The sequence below is a fragment of the Suricata suricatta genome, chromosome 1 (genome assembly GCF_006229205.1).
Source record: "Suricata suricatta isolate VVHF042 chromosome 1, meerkat_22Aug2017_6uvM2_HiC, whole genome shotgun sequence".
Lineage (NCBI taxonomy): Eukaryota > Metazoa > Chordata > Mammalia > Carnivora > Herpestidae > Suricata > Suricata suricatta.
Genome location: NC_043700.1, coordinates 12865097 through 12886307, shown reverse-complemented (window position 1 = coordinate 12886307; position 21211 = coordinate 12865097). Strand labels below are relative to the sequence as shown.

Sequence of the window (21211 nt, the reverse complement as noted above, 5' to 3'; positions counted from 1 at the left end):
TTAGGTTCAGACTGCGGAGTGGCGCGGAGCACCCCTAGTGCACAAGACCACGTGAGGTTAGCTCAAGGACGGGGACGTGAGTTTCCGGTGACGGGTTAGTGTGTGCGACACACGTCAGGCTGGGGGCGGTCACCATCAAGAGCTGAGTTTGTAACTTACGCTGCTGCATGCTCAGAGGCGTGACAGGCATTGGGATGCAAAACGGGACTGTTTCCTAGCGCTAATGTTCGTCTCAAAGGCAAATGAAACCCTTCAAGAACAGGCTCTTTGATTAGGTTTTTTAAGAAGGGAATTGCAGGGAGGTAGCTGGTTCCCTTTCTTTTTCTTAAGCTTTCATCCCTCCGGACCGCTGGGACTGCCCCCACCTCTCAGAGTGCAACTGAGCATTGTGCACGGGGGTGACTTTTCTGGTGCTGTGCCCAGTGCTTAAGCATGGGCGAACGCCTGAAGATAGGATGCTTACACCTTTTCCATGAAGAAGAAGGGAGGGATGCCAGAGTACTGGAAACGTGGCTTTCTAAAAAATAGCCTCTTTTGGTTACTACGGCATCAGTAGGACCCACGTGCTTCTGCTGGTTATGTTGCAGCTCCGTGAGCAACAAGACAAAATTGACTGCTTCAATTGTGCCAACATAAGGCTCTTTCTTAAATGAAAGAGCCGGTGTGGAGATTATTTACAAACGACTTCCATGCTCAAGGTCTAATTTGTGGATGTCGTCGATGCATAAACTTGGCAGGTGGACAGTGTGATGGCTTGTTTGCGGCATCAATCCCTTAAAAGGGTCTCAGGTAGTAGAACGTAACTAAGGAGAAACTACTTTGCTAATGCAGAAATTCATTACCGCCATCCCAGGGTGACTTACATATTGATACTTAGAATAATAAATGGAGCCCGGTCCCATGCCACCGTTTTTCTCGCCCGCAGAGCTCCGGGTGATCGCTGAAAACTACTCATCATCGCTTCCCTCTTTTGACCCTCGCGGCGCAGGCATACCTTTTCTAAGTAGGTGTAACTCCACGTTTTGCCGTCAGCAAAGACGCGGGATACGACCCTCCCCTGGCTGTCGTAATCGACTTTCTCGCTAGTGGTGCCCCACTGGACACTGGCGATCTGGCCGGTGGATGAATAGGTGACATTGACCGCCATCAGTTTGCTGCTGGGCAGCCAGAGCGTTGGGTGCCCCGACGTGTCGTAGGCGATCCTCAGCAGGAACTTACGGTGGTCATCGTAGATCTTTTCTGTCTTGGTTGTTCGATCAAAGTCAACGGAAAGGAGGTTTCTGCCGTTAACCTGTTACAAGGCAAACAGCATAATAAGATAAATCATGCTATCCCAACGCCAGCCCCTTATTGCTCTTCAGAGTCCCCGCTATTGTTGAAACACCACTTATGATGATTGATTCTCTTTTGTCTGTAAATTAATTTAGCAACTTCTTGGGTACAAATGCAAGGCAGTAGATTAACAGCTCTTTTAAAAGGTTTCATTAAGCAGAAAGACAGCCTGGCGTCTGTTCAAAACCTTTTCAATTAAATGTTGTAAACTTAAGCAACTGATAAGAAAAAAAATTACCAAAACGTATTTGCTTTAAAGTTTGCTCAGAAGCTATGAAGGTGGTAAACACAACCTCTCTGTAAATTACTCAAAGCCCCTCCCTCCAGAAGACACTGGAAAATAATTGCTTAGTGGAATAATCACAGCTACATTAAATAAAAGCGGTAATGTGACTCCGGCCCTTTGAAGAATAGTTAAGTAGAAGTTGGAAGCCATATTACTGTAAATGATTAATGAGATTAAATAGCAGGAGGTTACAAACAAGATCATTGCTTTTGGCCCAGTGCTGAAATGTCACAAGTTTTTAGAATGCCTTTTCCTTTGACAACATCTGGCTAACTGGCAAAGACTTCAGATGCTTTGCTCCCACACCTACATGGTCTGAGTCTCGTGGTTAAGTGCACAAATCCAGCACCGCGTTGTGGTGATAGGGTCTCTGTGAGGCTCTGTGCCACGTCCCCAACTGTCTGTGACCCAAGGCACATACAAACCAGCATTGCTTCTGGCAGTGGAAATGTGGCCTTGGTTAAACTCTACTTTAATGGGGCGCCTGGGTGGCTCAGCTGGTTAAGTGTCCGACTTCTGCTCAGGTCATGATCTCATGGTTCGTGAGTTCGAGCCCCACGTCGGGCTCTGTGCTGACAGCTCAGAGCTTGGAGCCTCCTTCGGATTCTGTGCCTCCCTCTCTCTCTGTCTCTCCCGTGCTTGTACACTTTCTCTCTCTCTCAAAAATAAACATTTAGAAAAATTTAAACTCCACTTTAAAAATGGTTTGCAGTGTACCAAGGACTCTGAAGAGTGGGTTTTCTAGAGCACGATAAAAGCTTTGGGGCAGTGATAGCGTGTATGTACCAAAATGTGCATTGACTATTGGATTGTTAAAAATTAAATGGGAAAGTCTTAATCTTACACGAGCATGTCTTAGCTAGAACTCTGAAGACGGACAGTTTCTGCTCATCAGTTATACACACCTATGCACATATGCACATGCACTCCACATCCTCCCTCACATACATGTGAATATATGTGCCTGTGTAGCACACATGTATCTTTATGTAAAATCTGGGATAAGCCTAATTTGTGCAGTCTGTCACTGACATTCAAGCCCCATGAAAAAATACTCTCAAGGCTTAAACTTTTCCAATCAGCAGTTCAAGGGGAGTATTGTAAAGTCCATGGAAAGGTACAAAGAAGTAAAGATATAGACTAATAAGTTGTTCATGCTTTCTAGGTGAGGTGCTGTTGGGGGCGCCAAAGCACCCAGACAGGAGATTCACCGATGACGAGAAAGGGCGGAACCCCGGATGGAAATCAGGACATCTTCATTTTCCAGTTCGATCCTTGCAGATCCAGCTGTGGTGGGGACAAAGCCCGCTGTGCCTTAGCCGCGTCTGGTGCGGCAGGTGGGTGCGGGGACGGGTGTGGGTGTGCTGGGGGAGGAATCAGGGTCTAGAGGCCGCGGGGCTCTGGCCTCCTTCAAGCGGTTTGTCATCTGTAAAGCACTTGCACAAGGCGTTGTGGGCTGTCAGTGACTGTGAGTTCTGACTGGTGTCCATGTTCCCACGTGGAAATGTCGGCATGTTCGTCCTCGCCTCCCGTGGATCTTGTGAAACTTTCTGAGCTTAGGTTTGCAGAATGCTTTGAGGACCTTGGAAAGGAGCTGCTAGCTAATACTAGCAAATATGTATGTTAAAGCTGTAGGAGGACTTGATTTGTCTCAAAATCACTCCGTACTGAACCAGCAGGATCCTGCCTTTAGCTTCTATTTGCCCCAACATTTTGATGCCTTGGGAAGAGGTTTTGCCCAATTTAAATGGTTTCCTATGGTTCTCGAATTTCTCTGTGATTTAAAAGAAATAAAAAAACCAAAACAAAACCGCGCCAAATGTTTCAATTTGCCCTCTCTTCTCCTTCCTTGGGTCCTTCCAGGCTGGGATCAGCCATGTGAGCCTGACTGCGTAGATTCCACAGACGGTGCTGTTTGTACTTGACTTTGCATTCGTTTTAATTTGTATTTCATGTCTTTATTGCCAGCCTTACCCGCCCTTCCTCTCGGGTTAGAACATAAAGAGTCTGGACGCAGGCCTGCCGGGAGGGTGTGGGCGCCACGGGGAGCCGGGCGGGGAGAGGCCGGGAGCCCTCCTGCTTACCGCCTGCACCTGCCACGTTGCCTCGCTCGCTTCTCCGGTCTGCGGATACAGCTAGCAGAGCGATCAGGTGACAGGCGAGTGGCGTCACCACGGTAGCCACTGCGGGCACCACCATACCAGACACGTCAGCATCTGGACACATGTAGAAGCACCACAAGACTGAACATCTGGGTACAAGTCTAAGTCTTCCCTGCTGTGCAGACGAAGCTGCATCTGCGTTGCCTTTCCGGCGGCCTCTAACTGAAGTCACAAGGGGAAGAGTCAGAACGGGGCAGGGTAGTCCCCAACGTCCCCAACCCGCGCCAGGGTGTCAGCCACCCTTACTGTTTGCAGGCACCTGCCACTGTTACTCAGTCTGCAAAACTTCAGAAGATGCTATTTCTCTGTTCTTCCCATACACGCCAGAACGTTCTCCTTCTGGTTTTCTAAACAAAGGGCAGAAGTCAGGGGACATTTCCATTCTAGGACATGGTCCTACTCTAACTATACCTTTTAGAAATTATGGCCACTTTCCAACCTTTTTTTTTTTTTTGACAATCATAAAGGACCGGCATTGTTCCATGCCCCCCCCAGTGGCCTTCTAATAGATAGTTTTAATATAAAAAATATCAATTTAAATTGAATAGTTCATCTAAGATGAAAACCCTTAGATCAGATCATTACTATCCCTCCAGCTACATAAAAATGAATCCAAATGTTGTGTTTGGTAAGAGCCCCAGGAAGTCCTTTGTGATCTGTAGCATTTCTTTCAAGCAAGCGTGGAAAATCCCCCATTTTCAAAGATCACGTCCAGCACGATTGTAATGAATCGCAGCGTCCCTTTGATATCTGGATGGGGGTAGGCACCATCTTCCCTCTAGAAGGCTTGGAAAACTGAGGCGTAAAGACGTGACACCATGTCTTCATGTTTGAAGACATAAAGCACAATTGGATTATATTCACGTGGCTGGAATGTTATGGAGGGAAGCGAGGGAGGGCTGGCTCATTGCCCAGGACACTTGGCGACGACGTCACGGCTCCCGTGTGTCCCCGCTGGAACATCAACTGGCTGCAGACTGCCTTGCGTCTCTCTGCATGTCTGCAAGTGCTAACCGCACCGTACAATCCTGTCCTAGGCTGCGCTCTCGGCTTCAAGTGAGAAATAGCACATCACGCAAACCTGACTCGCAGACTAAGACTGAAGTACGCGATCGTATTTACGTGTGCCTTTAAACACACTTCTGGCCTTCAAATTTTGAGGATTTCTTTCCCAAACGATTTCACGAATTCTTTTCCTTTGAGCATCTGAATTCTGGGCAAGTTTAGAAGATGGATTTTCTTTTCAGAAGGCCACAGCAGGTTTTCTGTAACAGATTACAGGCTGGTTCCAACATCCAGCACTGACAGAAAGCTGGGAACATTTGCCAAACATGATAAGAGAGAGACCAGCAATTTTTATACCTCTCTCTTTTTTTTTTTCTTAACTTAGCCACGAAGCAAGCCACGGAAATGTCTGACTTGACTTTGCAGTGCTTTCCCACATCCCTCCATCTCATTTGCCTGTTACCTCCTACTGTATTTCCCTTTCACCTTGACGCGTGTTTCACAGAAAATGCTTTCCACGTTGCTGGTTTCTTATTAATTTTCGTCTACTCCTTGCTTTTTAAAAAAACACTTTTAGAACTACAATATCTGCTGTTCTATCATATCTATGTAATCTACTTAGAGTTAGGTATGTGTACAGCAGTTCAAACATTTGCAAGGATGTCCTAGTCATATGGCTTCTCTCTCAGATCTGGGTGCAGAGAAATAACCCATATTCCAAGGCTGGCTTTTCCTTATTCCACTGAATAAATATTTGAGCGCCCACTCTGTGTCAGGCACTTGGTTGAAGGCAGGCATATACCTTAAAAATGAAAAGGTTCTGCTAGGAACAATGGAAGGTAAGAGAGACGTTCTCAGCTTCGGGAAAGGGTGGATGGAGACGCATGGCTTTCCAAGCCGATACAGTGCGCTGTGAGGGCCTTTGCTTCTTTTCCCGTTTCTTGTTCAGGCAGACTCCAGGTCCAGTCCTTAAACCAGATTTTCATATCATCACTTTCTCCCCAGATTTTCTCCTCAGAACCACAGAGGAATGGAATTAGCAGTCAGAGCTGGCACATCCAATCTTATCTTGAAAGTAAGAAACCGTCCCTTGTGATCTGGGCTTTGTCTCTACGAGAGCAATCACACCTATCAGCTGGATATCTCCTTCCTGTGTGACTGAGCAAGGCCACTCTAAATAGCGTGTTCTCCGACATATCTAGCCAACGCACTGTGTTTCCGCTAGTTAGAAGAAATTAACACCCATGCCTGCGCGCACTCTCTTTTCTTCCCCCAGAAAGTATTCGCTTCATTTTGAATCAGGCAGAGAACCAGAGACCTAAGATAGGATTTCCTCTCCTCTTCCCTAAATTTCTTTTCATGCCTAGAAAAGCCATGTTACAAAGCAACAGAGGGCTTAGACATACCTACACTTAGACATAGCTTGTCTCAAAGAAGAGTAGGGAACATGTTACGTGATCATTTTTGGGCAACGTATTTCCCACGGTCTTTCCTCTTGTGTTCTGTGTTCCTAACCAGGGTGCTGAACGGCTCTTTCTTTCTTCTTTTTCTTTTAACATTTATTTATTTTTGAGAGGAAGACAGAGCATGAGCAGGGGCAGAGCAGAGAGAGAGGGGGACACAGAATCCAAAGCAGGCTCCAGGCTCTGAGCTGTCAGCACAGAGCCCGATGCAGGGCTCGAACTCACAAACCGTGAGATCATGACCTGAGCTAAACTCTGATGCTTAACAGACTGAGCCACCTAGGCGCCCCTTTCTCTCCTTGAATTTTTAAGTATTTTTTTTTTTTTACATGGCAAGGGGAAGTAATTTTAGGAATACTTATCTACATTTATCTGATCAACTAAAATCTGTTTGCTAATAGGATGAATCAAGTTCTGTTTATATTGGTCTGGAGCTGGTTTCTTGTAGCCTGTTTTAGTACCTAATGTGTGTTGTCTCTACCAAATAGCTGTCATAAATCACAGCTTGCTTTCTAGTTATATTTGGCTCATGATGTGAGAGGGAGGGAAAAACAACAATACCCAACAAGGCAACACAGGGAATATTCTGCAAAGATCAATTACACTAACGTAATCAGAAGTATCATTGCATTTCTCATTAAAACAATACAAATCAATAGGAGGCAGTCCTCAGGTTCTGCCACTGACATTCACCTGTGCGTCCAAACTATACTTAAAAAATATTGAGACTGCGAAGAAAGGATCCACTTTTCAATGGCCCGCCCATCTCTTTCTTTTCTTTTAATGTTTCTTTTTGAGAGATAGAGAGATGGGGGTGAGCAGGGGAGGGGCAGAGAGAGAGGGAGACACAGCATCGGAAGCAGGCTCCAGGCTCTGGGCTGTCAGCACACAGCCTGACGCGGGGCTCAAGCCCACGAACCATGAGATGGTGACCTGAGCTGAAGTCAGACACTTAACTGACTGAGCCACCCAGGCGCCCCCAGCCCATCTCTTTCAATATACATATTTATGGTTGGGGAAAACTCACTATTTACACCAACGCTTACTTATTCTCATCCCCACATTAGAGAGCCATCACTTCTGAGTGGACACAGGAAAACTCTAAGATTATTAAAATAGTATTAATAAAACAATGGTTGACGGACATCCCAGGAGATTTGGGACTGTCCTCCATGCATTTCCTGACTTCTTAGGTTTCCTGATTTTAAGTTTCTTTATTTTGAGGGAGAGAGAGCACAACTGGGAGAAGAACACAGAGAGAGAGGGAGAGAGAATCCCAAGTAGGCTCTGCACCGTCCGCACAGAGCCCTACGCGAGGCTCAAACCCATGAATCGTGAGATCATGACCTGAACCAAAATCAAGACTTGGACGCTCAACCGACTGAGCCAACCAGGCGTCCCCAAGGAAAAACTGATTTGTAATCACAGATAAATTGAGGAAAAAAGCTTTGTTCCAAGAGCCAGCCTTTCTTACCAATGATGTAATGGCTTGGCTGCCTGGAGAGACCTTGTGCTCTCGGAGAAGGCGCTGTGCTGAGGGCCACGCCAGAGCCCCCCTCGCGGACGGCTCATCCCCCCTCACCCCTGCCCTCCGACACGGGCTTACCCTAAGCTTTCGGCCAAAGACGTTGACTTTCCCTTGGGCTTGCTCTTTCCGGAACCTCCACTCCACTAGGTTCTGCCCGTTTTCCCCGGGAAGACTCATGTTTCTCTTGGCCACTGTCGGGTTCGCCGTGCCGGCCAGGACGTGCGGCTCGGTCTGGTAGTGCGAATCCAGGCCGCTGGCGTAGAGGATCCGAAGCGAGCCGTCGTACCCGATCTGGTAGCTGTTGCGTAACTGATCTGAAGCACAAGGAGTGGAAAGCAGGGACTGTAAACCTGGACTGCACATGGCTGCTTGTGCAGTGAGACGGGTTCCACGGCTCAAATGTTCACTGAACTCCGCTTATCAGGAAATAAGTATTAATATTGTCCTTTTAGAACATCTCAAAACAACTTTGATTTCTGGCGTTTCATGCTGTGACAGAACTGGCTTAATATTAAAGGCAGACTTCGGGGGAATTTAAACATCCTCCTCCACCTTAGCTTTCTTTCTCTCATTTGCCTGATGAATTAAGGGGGGGTCAGTCTCCACAGATGTGCAGCCACCTCTGTGCTCTCTCCAGGGTCTCAGCAGACTCCGCCCCCCTAAACCCATCTATCATGTATTAAAACTTATCTTCTGAAGAGATTTCAAGTCTACACGTTGTATATAAAAAACATAAGGTGATATTCACCCCAAACTGACTTTTAAAAAAGGGAGCCATCTTGTATTTGTAAAAAAACGCCTCGCATTACAGTGTTCTGCCTCAATTTAAAATTTCTGACTAATCTAGGACCATTTGGGGAAGAGAGGAATTCAAGCAATATTAATTTTCGATGACTGTATAGGTGACTTGAGAGAACTGGTAGAAATAACGAGTCAAAGAAGTTTGACTCAGATTTAATAATTATTCTTCGAGCTATGACCTCACAAGTGCAACTATCATTATAAACAGGCTTTTCCAAGATCACGTCAAGAAGGAATATGGCAGGCAGTTCCATCATGAATATATTAGATACACGTGTCTATAGACACATGGAAAAACAAGTCCAGATATTACATACGTGGGCACTGAGAATTTGGTATCAAATGTCCAGCACTCACATCGATGTGGACTAAGATGCCACACGGTGTGTGGATTCAGAAAGGGATCTGTCTCAAATGACTGTACTCTGTGGCCGTGAAGAGGTCCCGCTCCCCAAAACTCCCAAAAAGGGCGCTTAGAAAGTGACTTAAAAAGCGTCTGATGATGCACACGAAAAGTTGCATTGATGTTGTTTTTGGAAGTGGGAGTAGATACTGGGTGATCTAACATATGTACGTATCACGAAATACACGCTACCTGTAGATGACGGGCAATTTCAGCCTACCTCTGGAGGTTTATAGTTTCACCTTCCCTTCTCTGTCTCATCTTCGCAAATGGGGTTGCCAGACTCTAGGGGGATGCCAGTGGCATTTAAGACACCACTTTAAACATAACGCTTTTGTGCTTACCTTGAACCATGGTGTAGAAAGAGTCGATTGAAGACAGATTTGAAGTGATGCTGACGTCTTCTTCGCGGCTGGATGACTCGATGTCCACTGTGATAGCCTTGTCCATGTCCCCATGAAGGTTCGTGACCACTCCAGTTGGAAATGTGACATTTGTCAGCCGCCCTTCGCTGTCATAGCTAAATAAAAGAGGCATTGACTCGGTGTTAAATAGCAAACCTCAGGGTCTTCTTCCTTGTAAACACAGGGTGCGGCAATTTTAGCTGCACAAGTTTGGAAGAGTATGTGTCTTTCTGCATGAGCCACGCAGAGTGAGGACTTCAAACGTGCTTTGAAGTAAGCAAAAGACTGTTTAACATAGAAACACCTCACTGGTTAGAGCAAGAGTAAACAGAAGAACCCTCTACACCTTGGCATATTATTCTTTGAAGTGTGACCAAAACCCTCCTGCATGTCTAATTTGCTGTTTCAAAGGGAACATGTTTACCGATACTAAATGCCTTCGTATTCTCCCTGTTTTCTACAACGTAGATTTAATTTGCCGTTATTTCAGGTTTTAAACTTTTACTAACTTATGCTCTCTACAGCAGTCCAATATGAACATACAAAACTGTGTGAAACAGTACTGTGTACCTACGTGCATGTATATGTATGTGCATATGTAAAAATATCCTTTTGGTATCTTGCGACACCTTCAACAAATTAAGAAAATAAAGCCTTTAAAAAACACTTTCCTATTCCTCGGTGTTGACACTCTTTATAGTGGTAAGTGTGGGGGACGTCTGGGTGGCTCAGTCCGTTAGGCGTCCGACTTGGGCTCAGGTAATGATCTCGCCGTCCCTGCTGACAGCTCAGAGCCTGGAGCCTGTTTTGGTTTCTGTGTCCCTTTCTTGCTCTGCCCCTGCCCTCCTCATGCTCTGTCTCAAAAAATAAACACTAAAAAAAATTATTATAATGGTGAATTTCGGACTTCAGTGTTGGCAGGGGTGGTGATAATCTATCTCGTCCGTACTGACACTGTAGCAAAAGGTGAGTTCTCGAATGATGATTTATTATGTCTACTGAAATGAGATGTAATATTTCCCGACATTCAATGATGATCTGTTTTATTATATACTTTTTTAGCATGTAAGTAGAAGAGGAACTGACAATTAAACTGTTAGGATATATTTTATCATTATTTTTTTAAGTAGGCTTCACACTCAGTGCAGAGCCCAACATGGAGCTCGAACTCATGACCCTGAGATTAAGACTTGAACTGAGGTCAAAAGGTGGACGCTTAACCGACTGAGCCAGCCGGGTGCCCCAGGATATAGTCTTAAAAAGCTGTCCTATAATCATAAATATGCGTCGTAGGTACAACATTGCATCAAAGAATTGATATTTCGGTGACTTTACACTTTGTGGCGGCACATGAGAAAATTTCAAAAATGACAATTGGTTTGAAGAAAGAGGAAAAAACACAGGCTACTTTGTTAAGAGAAGGTATAAGCGACATGGAGACTTGACCACGTCCCAATTACAATTAGCCCAGACTCAGAACAGTAGAGATGGAACCTTCATAGTGGAAGACAGAAGTTCCCAGGGGAGGAGGGGATCCTGATAGTAGGTGTAAATATGGGTGTAAATAGTAGGTGTGAATAGGGAATAAGGGGTAGAAAAACATACTTAAATGATGCTTTGGAATAAAAGGATAGGGGGTTTTAGAGGGTAAAAAAGAAGGTTTGAAAACTGTGGGTGGTAATTAAGGAGAAGATTCTAGGTTAGAGAAGCAGAGAAGACGAGGTAAGGGCAATGCCAGGGTAGAGGCACGAAGGAGAGAAGGAACACGAGAGAGACGATGAGGTGATCCCATACTCCAGTGGGACAGCATCAGTCAGATGGAGGGGATGACGGACCCGATCTGACAGTTTGCCATGCTACTTAGCCAGTGGCACGCACGGGCACTCAGGAGAGACAAGTAGGGACAGAGAAGCAAAGAGAAAGAAAATGTGCCGTTAAGTGTAATCATTGTTTGGACCCATAAAAGGCAGAGCTGAAATACAAAAAAGCAGACTCGTTCCCCTCCCCGCTGTCCGAAATGCCCCTAGCTGATGAAGACATCAGTGAAAGAAATCCAACATGGCTTATGGCTGTCATTGCTTTTGTAATAGAAATCATTGCTCTTGAAGAAACAGAGCCACGGCTTTATTTTTAGGGAATTACTGACAAAACCCAGCCTAAGGTTTGAACGTAACCTGGACGTAATTCCTGCATCTCTTTGTATTTCTTACTCGCTATTGCGTGTTTAAGATATTAACCTCCATTTCAATGCTCCTACATAAGAGAATTCAGCCCTGCACCCCACCCTCCTCCCACTTTACAGACGGAAAAATGAAAAGATGATGTGCTCAGGTGACTTGATCAGGCTCTATGGCATCCAGTGACTGGGCCATAGTGGGGGTTCCATGTACCGGGACCCCAGACCCGTGATCTTCCTGTAAATCACAGAACCTGCTGGAAAGTGGCGAACGATAGCTTTATACAGATGACGCCACCTGCAGACACTCGGCTGATTCCTCCTCGCTGCCGTCACTCACCTGCCCTTTTTACCCAGTTTTCGGGCTGATGCTTTCTAGCTCCCTTCAGTCTAAGCGGGAACGTCACCTGTCTCCCACAGAAAGCATTTCTCCAACCTTTGCCTCTGCTCTTTCCCTGGCTTCCCACACGCTCCATGTCCTGCCGGGAAGGCATTTCCTATCACAGGACGCGAGCACATCACCAGAGAGGGTGGGATGCTGCACGTTCAGACTCTAACCTATTAGCCTTCGGTTCTTTGGAAAACGAAGACACAAGTAGCCTTTGTGGGAAAGGGTCAGAAAGGCGCAGGGGTAAGCTGGGATCCCAGTGGAGCCCTGATGATCGGAATTGGTGCCTTCGGAGCAGGGGCTCGATCACCGTTAAGGTGCAGGAACGGGGACGTGCTTGCACTGGCCAGCTGCTCAGAGGTCCTGCCTAAGCGGTCCCGTCGCTGTTCTGAACAAGTTTTCTGGGCAGGTGACGAGGCTGGGGAGCTGTGGACACAAAGGGCATGTGACTTCTGGTTGGGGAGAGAGGTCATGCAAGTGAAAACCGGGCTGCCAGCAGCCACGTGAGGGGCCTCATCAAGGTGGGGACCAAAACCCGGCCTTGCAAGAGACGCACGGCTTGGACAGGCAGATGAGGCGCGGGCCAGCACTGGTGCCAGCAGGTGGGGAGGAGTGCAGGGGTGCGGGGTGCTGTGCGCAGAAGAGGGTCCACGGAGGCCCGTGATTAGGTAGAGGAGGCCCTGGGTGGGCTTCCTCTGAGTCCGTGGTGCTGGCGAAGGGGAAGGAAAGCGAGGCTTCCATCGGGCTAATGTGACGGCAGGACAGGAAGAGCCCAAGGGCGAAGGTCACAGGTCAAATGGGGAGCGCTTCCCAGACTTGCCGATGTTACAAACCTGGGGGGGGGGGTGGAGATAGGGACCAGCACAGAATTCTTGTCTAAAAAACTACTACCTGTTAGCCTCCATCATCTCATAAAGGCAGGCCGCTCACACAAACCAGTGGGACAAAGGACCTAATTTCGGCATGAGACACAGTTGTTTAAAAGGAAGAAGTAAGGGCGCCTGCGCGGCTCAGTCAGTTGATCATCTGGCTTAGGCTCAGGTCATGCTCTCACGGTTCATGGGTTCAAGCCCTGTGTCGGGCTCTGTGCTGACAGTTCAGAGCCTGGAGCCTACTTCAGATTCTGTGTCTCCCTCTCTCTCTGCCCCTCTCCTGTTCATGCTGTCTCTCTCTCTCTCAAAAATAAATAAAAAACATTAAAAAAAATTAAAGGAAGAAGTAAAGCCTTGTGAGAAAGAAATTCTCCACGTTCATTCACTTACTTACTTTCCCTTTCAATGTGGATTAGGGAAGATGCTTTTGTTATTAGCACCTCTGCGAAGAGAAATGAAAATAGACGGACAGAGACAGTAAGGTTACCAGGGGACTGTGGGTAAGAAGGAGAAAATTAAGTCGTCGAGGAGGACTTCCGGGGACTCTGAGAAACGGCAGGCGAACCCTTCTTCACCTCCACGAGAGAGGAGCAGCCACGCACCCACAACTGTCCAACTGTCCTCTGAGATGCCCTGACCCCACGTACTTCACGAGGACCTCCCATCACACCGACGCCTCGGGACAGCATCTCTGCTGGCGTGCGACTCCGCGGCTCTACTTGGGCTCTACTTGATGTGCTTGGCCTTGGTGGTGAGCCGGCCTGTGCGGCTGAGACATGGCTTTATTAGCCCTCTTGAACGGACGATGCGCTAGGCTCTAGGGAATTTGAATAGAACATCAACTTCATGCTCTCCGTTCCCTCCTCTGGTCTTAGCCTCTCAGCCTCAAATTCATCACACAGCACATTCCTCTGGCTCCCGACTGACCCGCTTCATCAAGGCCTCTCCCCGGAAAAGACAAACTCCCTCAGGCTCTTCGTGACCCTGTGCTCGTTCACTGATGGGATTGCCCTTATTTGATGTTTATCTATTTGTCCAGCTTTAATTTTGTTGCATTTCTGCCTAGGCTTGCGGTTTTAGCCTTTGTGGTGTGTTTTTAAATCTCTTTTTAAGTTTCCTGAGCAGCGAGATTATCCACAAATGTCCCCGGAGAGTCAGGGCCTCAGGCCCCTCCGCTGAAAGCCGTATTCATCCTGACGGTCATCTCCCTCCACCCCCTCGGGAAGGTCTCGCTCTTCATTCTCTCCTTCCTGAGCTCTCCGATCCCTGGGTTCCCATCTCCACAGCCGCCCTGGATGCAAAACCTCTTCTTGCCACTCCCCAGAGTCACTGACACCAGGGGAAGCTTCCAGAACACCACTGTTAGAATATCCTCTCACTACTCATCTTCATAGCACCTCAGCGGAGGGAAAAAGTGCCTGCGTCCCACTGTTCCCGACACGACGTCAGCAGACTATGCATACTAACAATTTATTCAAGTGGCCACACTGTGGGGTTCTCCAGCACTTTCTTTAAATCCCACCAACGGGCTTATCTGTGGCCTTCAGTGTTTCCCCCAAACATGGCCTCTTTAATCAAACGTTTGTTTTAAAGAGGATTTTTTTTTTTTGAAAAATCTGTGTAAAATTAGAGTAGGGCTTTAGAGAAGCAAGCGAACCAGAGAAGAGAAGCGATTGTCACTCTGGAGAGGCTAACGTGAGGCAATCTCTTCTTTACCCCTTACGCTGACTGTGGGCTTATAGTACAGCCTGACAGGTGGTCGGTCTCAAAAAGGAGACAAAGTTACATCTTGACGCAGAGAACGCTGGCGATGCCCCTCTCTCCAACCCTCATCCTCTTCACCCACAGAAGAGTGAAGCCACTGAATGTATGTTCTGGACGGACTGGTTTCTCCAGCCCAAACCCAGCCTGCTCTGAGAAGGGAAGACAGCAGGAAATGGTGGTCTGGGTGCATTCTGGAGACCCCTGGATGGGATGACTGGCAGAGCAGAGTCCTGACTGGCCACTGCCTGTCTTCCCCGGGCCGTTCCGGAATAAGCTTACTCTAGGAGCTGCTCAGTGAGGGCGCCAGGCTTCAGGCTTGCATCCCAGCAAAGGACGCCTAGGCAGGACTTCCCTAACCTGCTTTTCTCCCCACTGTCCCACTACCGAGGGAGAATGTTCTGTTCCACCCACGGGCATTCCTTGGGTTCAGACTCCCTTCCATGGTTTCACAGCCAGCAAACCCCAAATAATTCCCCTCAGTCTTGCCATCTGTTACAGCAATGCCATTTCCCTACAATGCTAATGTGAAACGTTGGTTTGGGTACGTCCTGAGTCTTACCTGTCATTGCAGTAAAGTAGAACAAAATGACAAACCCCATCCTGACAAAACCCGTGCACACATCGTTCCTCCAGCCTCATTCCCGATGAAGGATGTGCACAGACAGCGGAAACAGCGGAGCAGAGCCCCATGTAAATGTCTAATGGTGGACCAATTGGGAATCCTAACAGCAAAGCTGTGACTAATAACACTGGTATCACAAGAATTTACATTTGCGTCCTTTAGAGATGAGCCTGAGGTCGATGTATTTTAACAATGATCTCACAGGTGAATCATAATTTCTTTGAATTCAGTAGCAATACTATCAGTTAAGAAATCCTCAAAAATCAGGCTCTAGATAGAAAATCTAAAAAAAATTCCATCACCACGGAAGACCGGGCAATCAGCCGACTTGGAAATCAGGGGTTGGTCTGAGACTGAGTTGATGGCGATCTGCATATGACCAACGATGACACGGGAAATGCAAAAGAAGACAGACCCAAGAAAGCATTAATTTCCATGATTTGTGTCTCATGCTAAGAGGTGTTTCTCCTGATGAGCAGGACAGCAGCACGGGGATGGGGAGTGGCTAACACCTGTTTAAATTTCTGTGCAGCAGTTTAATCTCATTCACAAGATTGCGGAGGGGCCAATTCGGACCAGCACTCTGCTCCCTAAAACCAGAAGAGGCAGTAATCCGTGAACTTGAGCCACCACGCTCTTACTCTCACATCCGGATAGCGAGTTCAGAAACCCAGAGACCCAGTGGATCTTTCCTTCCTCACCTCTCTGGTCCAGCCCTCTCTTTGAACATGGAACCTAATGACTGACGATCATAGACAGGACAACATTTTGAAAGAGCGAATTCAAGAAAGGTGACCCAATGCCTCTTTCCTTCCACAGTCAGGACCACACCAGGGACAAGTGACGGGGAGATCATGTCCAGCTTTGAAATTCCTCCTCCTCAAGACCAAGGCGTCTAAGTCAGGACACTGCAGAATTAGTTGGGGTCTGAAAGATCCTGGGTTAGCCATTATTAAGAAGTAAAGGATCATATTTAAGTCATAAGACAACAACAAAAATGTTAATTGACTGAAGAAGGTTGATATGAGGAGAACTCATTTGTTTAGATAACAGGTCATGGGCAGGTCTTGGCTTGTTAAATAGCTGATGTCAAGGGAAATTTGGGCTTCAAAGAATCTGTAAGAAAGAACCGTGATCGCCCTCGGTCTCCTGGGTCTACTGTTCCAAGGGCCCTGGACGTGTTCAGAGGACTAACCCCTGCTTGTCTTTTGTCTTCCTCTGTGTTTTGGTATTTGTTCCGCCAAACACAGATTGGAAAGGGTAGTGCCTTGCATCGGTTGGGACAGGCTAAAAATACAGCTGAGCGCCCGTTGGGAAAGATAGAATTCACTTATTATTATAAATCGCCATCGCGAACACCAGCACGATACAGAAGAGACTGGGTCTGATGGAAACGCTGAGTGCCTCAGGATTTTGGCAAAGGATCTGGTACCTTCTGAAATGTTTCTTTCCAAATGAGCCACGAAGGGGCCCCTGTGAAGAGCTGGGGGGAAATTTTGGAGTCAGAGTTTTTAGGACAGGAGGGAAGTTTTGATTATTAAGAAGCCTTTCACTTCACAGGTGAGGGCCCCTGTGGAGGCGTGCTGGGACTTGCCCAAAGTCACTCAGCTCAGAGTAGGGGACAAAATAAATCAGTGTGGGAACCCAGAGTTTCCTGCTCTAAGTACCACGCTTTTCCAGGCAGCCTCCGCAGCCTCCTAGGAGAGACAGCACATGGACAATGGAAGACGGCGACATCAAGGGACCCAGGAAGCGGCAACAACTTGGAAAAAGGAGGTGAACACTCGGAAGAGCAGCAGTGGATCGATCGGAATCCAGGATGAAACAGTATTTGGACCAAAGTGTCATCTACTCACGAGCTTTGAGAGGAATGAGTATCACACAAGCGAGGAGTTAGGGAAAGCAGAGGAATGGTCCCATTTGGTCGTTCAGGAGCAAAGGGGGCGAGAGGAAGGGCTGGTCCCCAGGGCCGGTGGATGCAGAAGGGGGAGGCACGGGTTTGAAGGCTTCCAAGATGTAGGGCAAGAGCATCTGGTGGTGGAAAGTGGGCCCGGAAGGATTAACACGGGCCCTGTCCTCACTCGCAAGCCGCGGGAAATCCACTCTGTAAATCTACGTCCTCGTACACTTCGCCCCCTCGTAACCAGACTCTCTACCCTCCTGCCCCGGTGATTTCACTCAGCTCTCCCCCGGGGCTGGCCAGGCATCTGGGCCACGTGCATAGATCGTACCGCAGTAACCTCGAATTTCCAAACCCGAGCTCATCGCATGGCTACAACCTGCCCCTTCCCTGCGTCTCCCTACCGCCCAGCCAGCTCGGGCGGGAGACCTTTCTGCCTCTCTTCTTGCATTCAGTCACCAAGATCTGCTTCATTTCCTAATGACAAGTCCGCCACCTTCCCTGTACTTTCTGTGCCCAACCCTGGTCAGGCCTTCATTTCTTTAAAAATTTTTTTAATATTTATTTGTGAGAGAGAGAGAGAGAGAGAGAAAGAGAGCAAGCGTGCGCTAGAGCAGGAGCAGGGGAGGGGTAGAGAGAGGGACACACAGAATCCGAAGCAGGCTCCAGGCTCTGAGCTGTCAGCACAGAGCCTGACACAGGGCTCGAACTCATGAACCTCGAGATCATGACCTGAGCCGCAGTCAGACGTTTACCCGACTGAGCTGCCCAGGCGCCCCCAGGCCTTCCTTTCTTAACTAGAGTGACTGTCTCCTACCTAACTGCTCCTCCCTCTTCAGCCGTCTCCTTTCTTCATTGAAGCCACCTTCACATTGTCACCTGCTTGATCATACTCCTTCTCTGTTAAATGCCCTCCGTATACGAGCCCTGTCTACCCGGCAACCCCCCCCCCCCCCGCCATGTCACTACAAGCCCTGCCTGAGCAGAACTGCCATCTCCCTGGGTCCCATCTTCCTCCCCCCGCCCCCCACCACGGGCCATACGCTCTTTCCCAAAGCTGACAAACTTCCTCTTGAAGACACGCTTCCTCTGGCCTAGAACACGCTAGCTCTTCTGGCTAGCTTTCATTCACAATCTTTAAGATGCAGATTAAAAATGATCCCCTTGGGAACTGCTTCTCCCTTCATGCCTGTCCCCAGTCCCCAACCTGATGGAGAGGGTCCTCTTCCATATCTTCGCAGTGGGACTGATGCTCCACCTTTGCGCTCATCACCCTTACAATGACCGCTTCTCTGTCCCTCTCCATGGACCCTGAGATCCTCCCAAGGGACGAATGTGCCTTGCAGCCCTGCACCCTCCGGGCGTGTAATGCTGGGGACCAGCCCACGCTGTGTTCTTGCTGAACGTGGTGTGGCAGCCAACAACGGAATGCCAGCCAGCCGGCCATGTAGGAGATGCTGGGTGTTCAAAGGGGCGAGCACAGAGTCCCCAACTTTAGGGACGCCTGGGAGGACTGAACTCTGTTAGTAAGTTGCGGGAAAACTGCCTCCCTCCGGGCTGGTGTTGCCTGGACCAGTCCCGAAGGGACAAACCGTGCCTGTGGGAACACCTCTGTGTGAGGAAGAACAGGGTCGCTTCACAAATTAAGTTAAAAAAGCGGAGCTCTTTATTGAATTAACAGGCCATAAATAAATGAGCTAATCTCGAAAGAAACAGGCACATTAAGACTTGGATGTGAAGATAAGCCGCAGGACGTAACCTTTCTCTAAGTTACAACGCATCCCTCAAGGTCTTAAACTGTTTTTTAAATTTTTAAATGTTTTTTAACAGAGAAAGACAGCGTGAGCAGGGGAGGGTGAGAGAGGGAGACACAGGATCTGAAGACAGGCTCCAGACTCTGAGCTAGCTGTCAGCACAGAGCCTGACACGGGGCTTGAACCCAGGAACCGTGAGATCATGAGCTGAGCCGAAGTCGGACACTCGACCAACTGAGCCATGCAGGTGCCCCGAGGTCTTAAGCTTTTTTAAAAAAATGTTTATTTTTGAGAGAGAGAGAGGGAGAGAGGCAGGCAGAGAGAGAGAATTGCAAGTAGGTTTCCACACTGACCACGAAGAGCCTTGATGTGGGGCTCTAACTCATGAACGGAGAGATCATGACCTGTGTCAAAATCAAGAGTCAGATGCTTACTTAACCCACTGAGCCACGCAGGTGCCCCTCGGTCTTGGACTTTTAGGATTCAGTCATCCTGACTATTTCTTGATTCATGTAGGAGTTGTCTGATGCTTCTGGATACTCAGCCACTTTGTTCTCCCGGATTAGACCACTCTTGTAACCTTTCTTGCGTTACTTTGACTCTAAGGATCCGGTTTACAAACAGCATCTGTGACTAAGCCTTTGCTTAGAATTTGGTTTCTTTTTCTGTCCTTTCCTAGAGGGGAAATAGAACCAAGTCTGGGTGCCAGCTGACATTTGCCTTCTACCTATTAAGTACTTAACAATGAACTATTCCTTCAGATAAACTACAAGTTTTTTCTGTTTTCGCTTTTTATACTCCACCTTTCATTAAACTTTTCATAAAATTTTATACGCCACTGTTCATTTTCCCAGAGATGGGAAAAAGCTTACCTTATAGAAGACTTACATCCTTAAAATAGTTTTAAACAGAACAAAACCTAGTTTTTAGCTAGAGATTAGAAGCGGTAATTTTTTACATTAACATTCCTCAGAAGTATTTCTTCCCCTTGGTTGGGGCGGGGGGAGGGCTTCCTTTACGAACCGCAGATTTACCAAACTTTGGGATGAACCGAGGTCTGAGAAGTCTGTTTGGAAGTGGGGGAGTGTGTAGTAAGCGAGGTGCTGGGCTGAGTAGAAGCATGTGACGGCCCCCTACCATCTCCTCTTCTTCCCAGACTGCCTTCCTCAACCCCGCGAGAGAGCTCTACATACTGGTTCTGTTCTTGCAGCCTAAGACATTTCAGAACCCTGGAGTATGGGCAAGGGGCTTTCTCGGGGAGGCTGAGGCACTAGGGTAGCCAGGAGTGAGGGCTGCTAAAGCTGATTTTATTTTGATATCACGGACCAGCCAGAGATACTGGATAGTCTCTGGAAAATACCCAACTTGGGATCTTCAGTTCCGTGATCATTAAAAAACAAGAAGTTCCCTTTCACTGGTTGTCAGTGTGCAATTTCTTGTTCTATCATCAGACGATCTTTTAAAAGTGGTTGATGGCTAGAGCTCAGTGTTAGAGTAAGGTACTGGATAATCACTGTGGAAGGGCAGTTGTGGGTGTGTGCAGATACGAGGCTATCAGATTTAGACACATAATTAGTTTGAGGAGGGAACTCAACACTTTCGGAAGCTGCATTACTCACCGTTGAGCCATTACAGAGCCTTTCCGCACATCTACAACATTAATAGGCCAAACGGAACCTACAGGAAGGGGTTAACGTAGCCTTTGGACTATTGATACGAAGCAAATTATGCTGAGAACAATCTGAGAAGTTTCATATTTTATTACCGAGAATACTGCGAAACTAGGACTACTCTGTTTTCATTTTTTCTGGGATTTATTTTCCAAGTCCTCTGAGTAACATACAATTTCTCCATTTCCCTTTCTCCTTTCAAATCTAGACAGAACTAACTATATCTTAAAAGTAGCCTGCGGAAGAAAACTGGATTCAATCAAGTAGTAATAAAAGCACTGCCTTAGCAGAGTTTAAATTCATGTCTGAAATGTACAATGGCCACTTTATTTGATTGTCTACACACCATTTAAAAAAAAAAAAACAACTGTCCCTGAGAATACACGTTCTAGTTAAAAATTTAAAGCAGAATTATCCAACAATTAAATAAAATAGCAAAAACAGATCAACCGTAGCATTTTCCCATGATTTGAAGTGATCTGCTGATAAAAAACTCTTAAAAATCATTCTTAACGTCTCAAACACTCTCTTCCATGAAGAAAGGAAGAAGAAAATGCACCGAGGGTTACCAGACGGAGGTGGGTAGGGGGATGGGGAAACGGACAGGGGTTCACGAGGCACCTGTCACGAGCAGCACCGGGTGATGACACTGGAAGTGTCCAGTCACTACACTGCACACCT

The 21211-nt window shown here is 47.4% G+C and overlaps 1 protein-coding gene across 1 annotated transcript in view; it reads right to left on the bottom strand.

Moving 5' to 3' along the window:
- The window catches only part of TENM3 (teneurin transmembrane protein 3), a 196423-nt gene that overhangs the window by 10056 nt on the left and 165156 nt on the right, over nucleotides 1–21211 (bottom strand). Inside the window, exons 21-23 of the mRNA XM_029950079.1 lie at nucleotides 9325–9500; nucleotides 7855–8090; nucleotides 995–1291 (exon numbers count right to left, since the gene is read on the bottom strand). Of these exons, the coding sequence (XP_029805939.1) occupies nucleotides 995–1291; nucleotides 7855–8090; nucleotides 9325–9500 (709 nt within the window). The remainder of the gene's footprint in view (nucleotides 1–994; nucleotides 1292–7854; nucleotides 8091–9324; nucleotides 9501–21211) is intronic.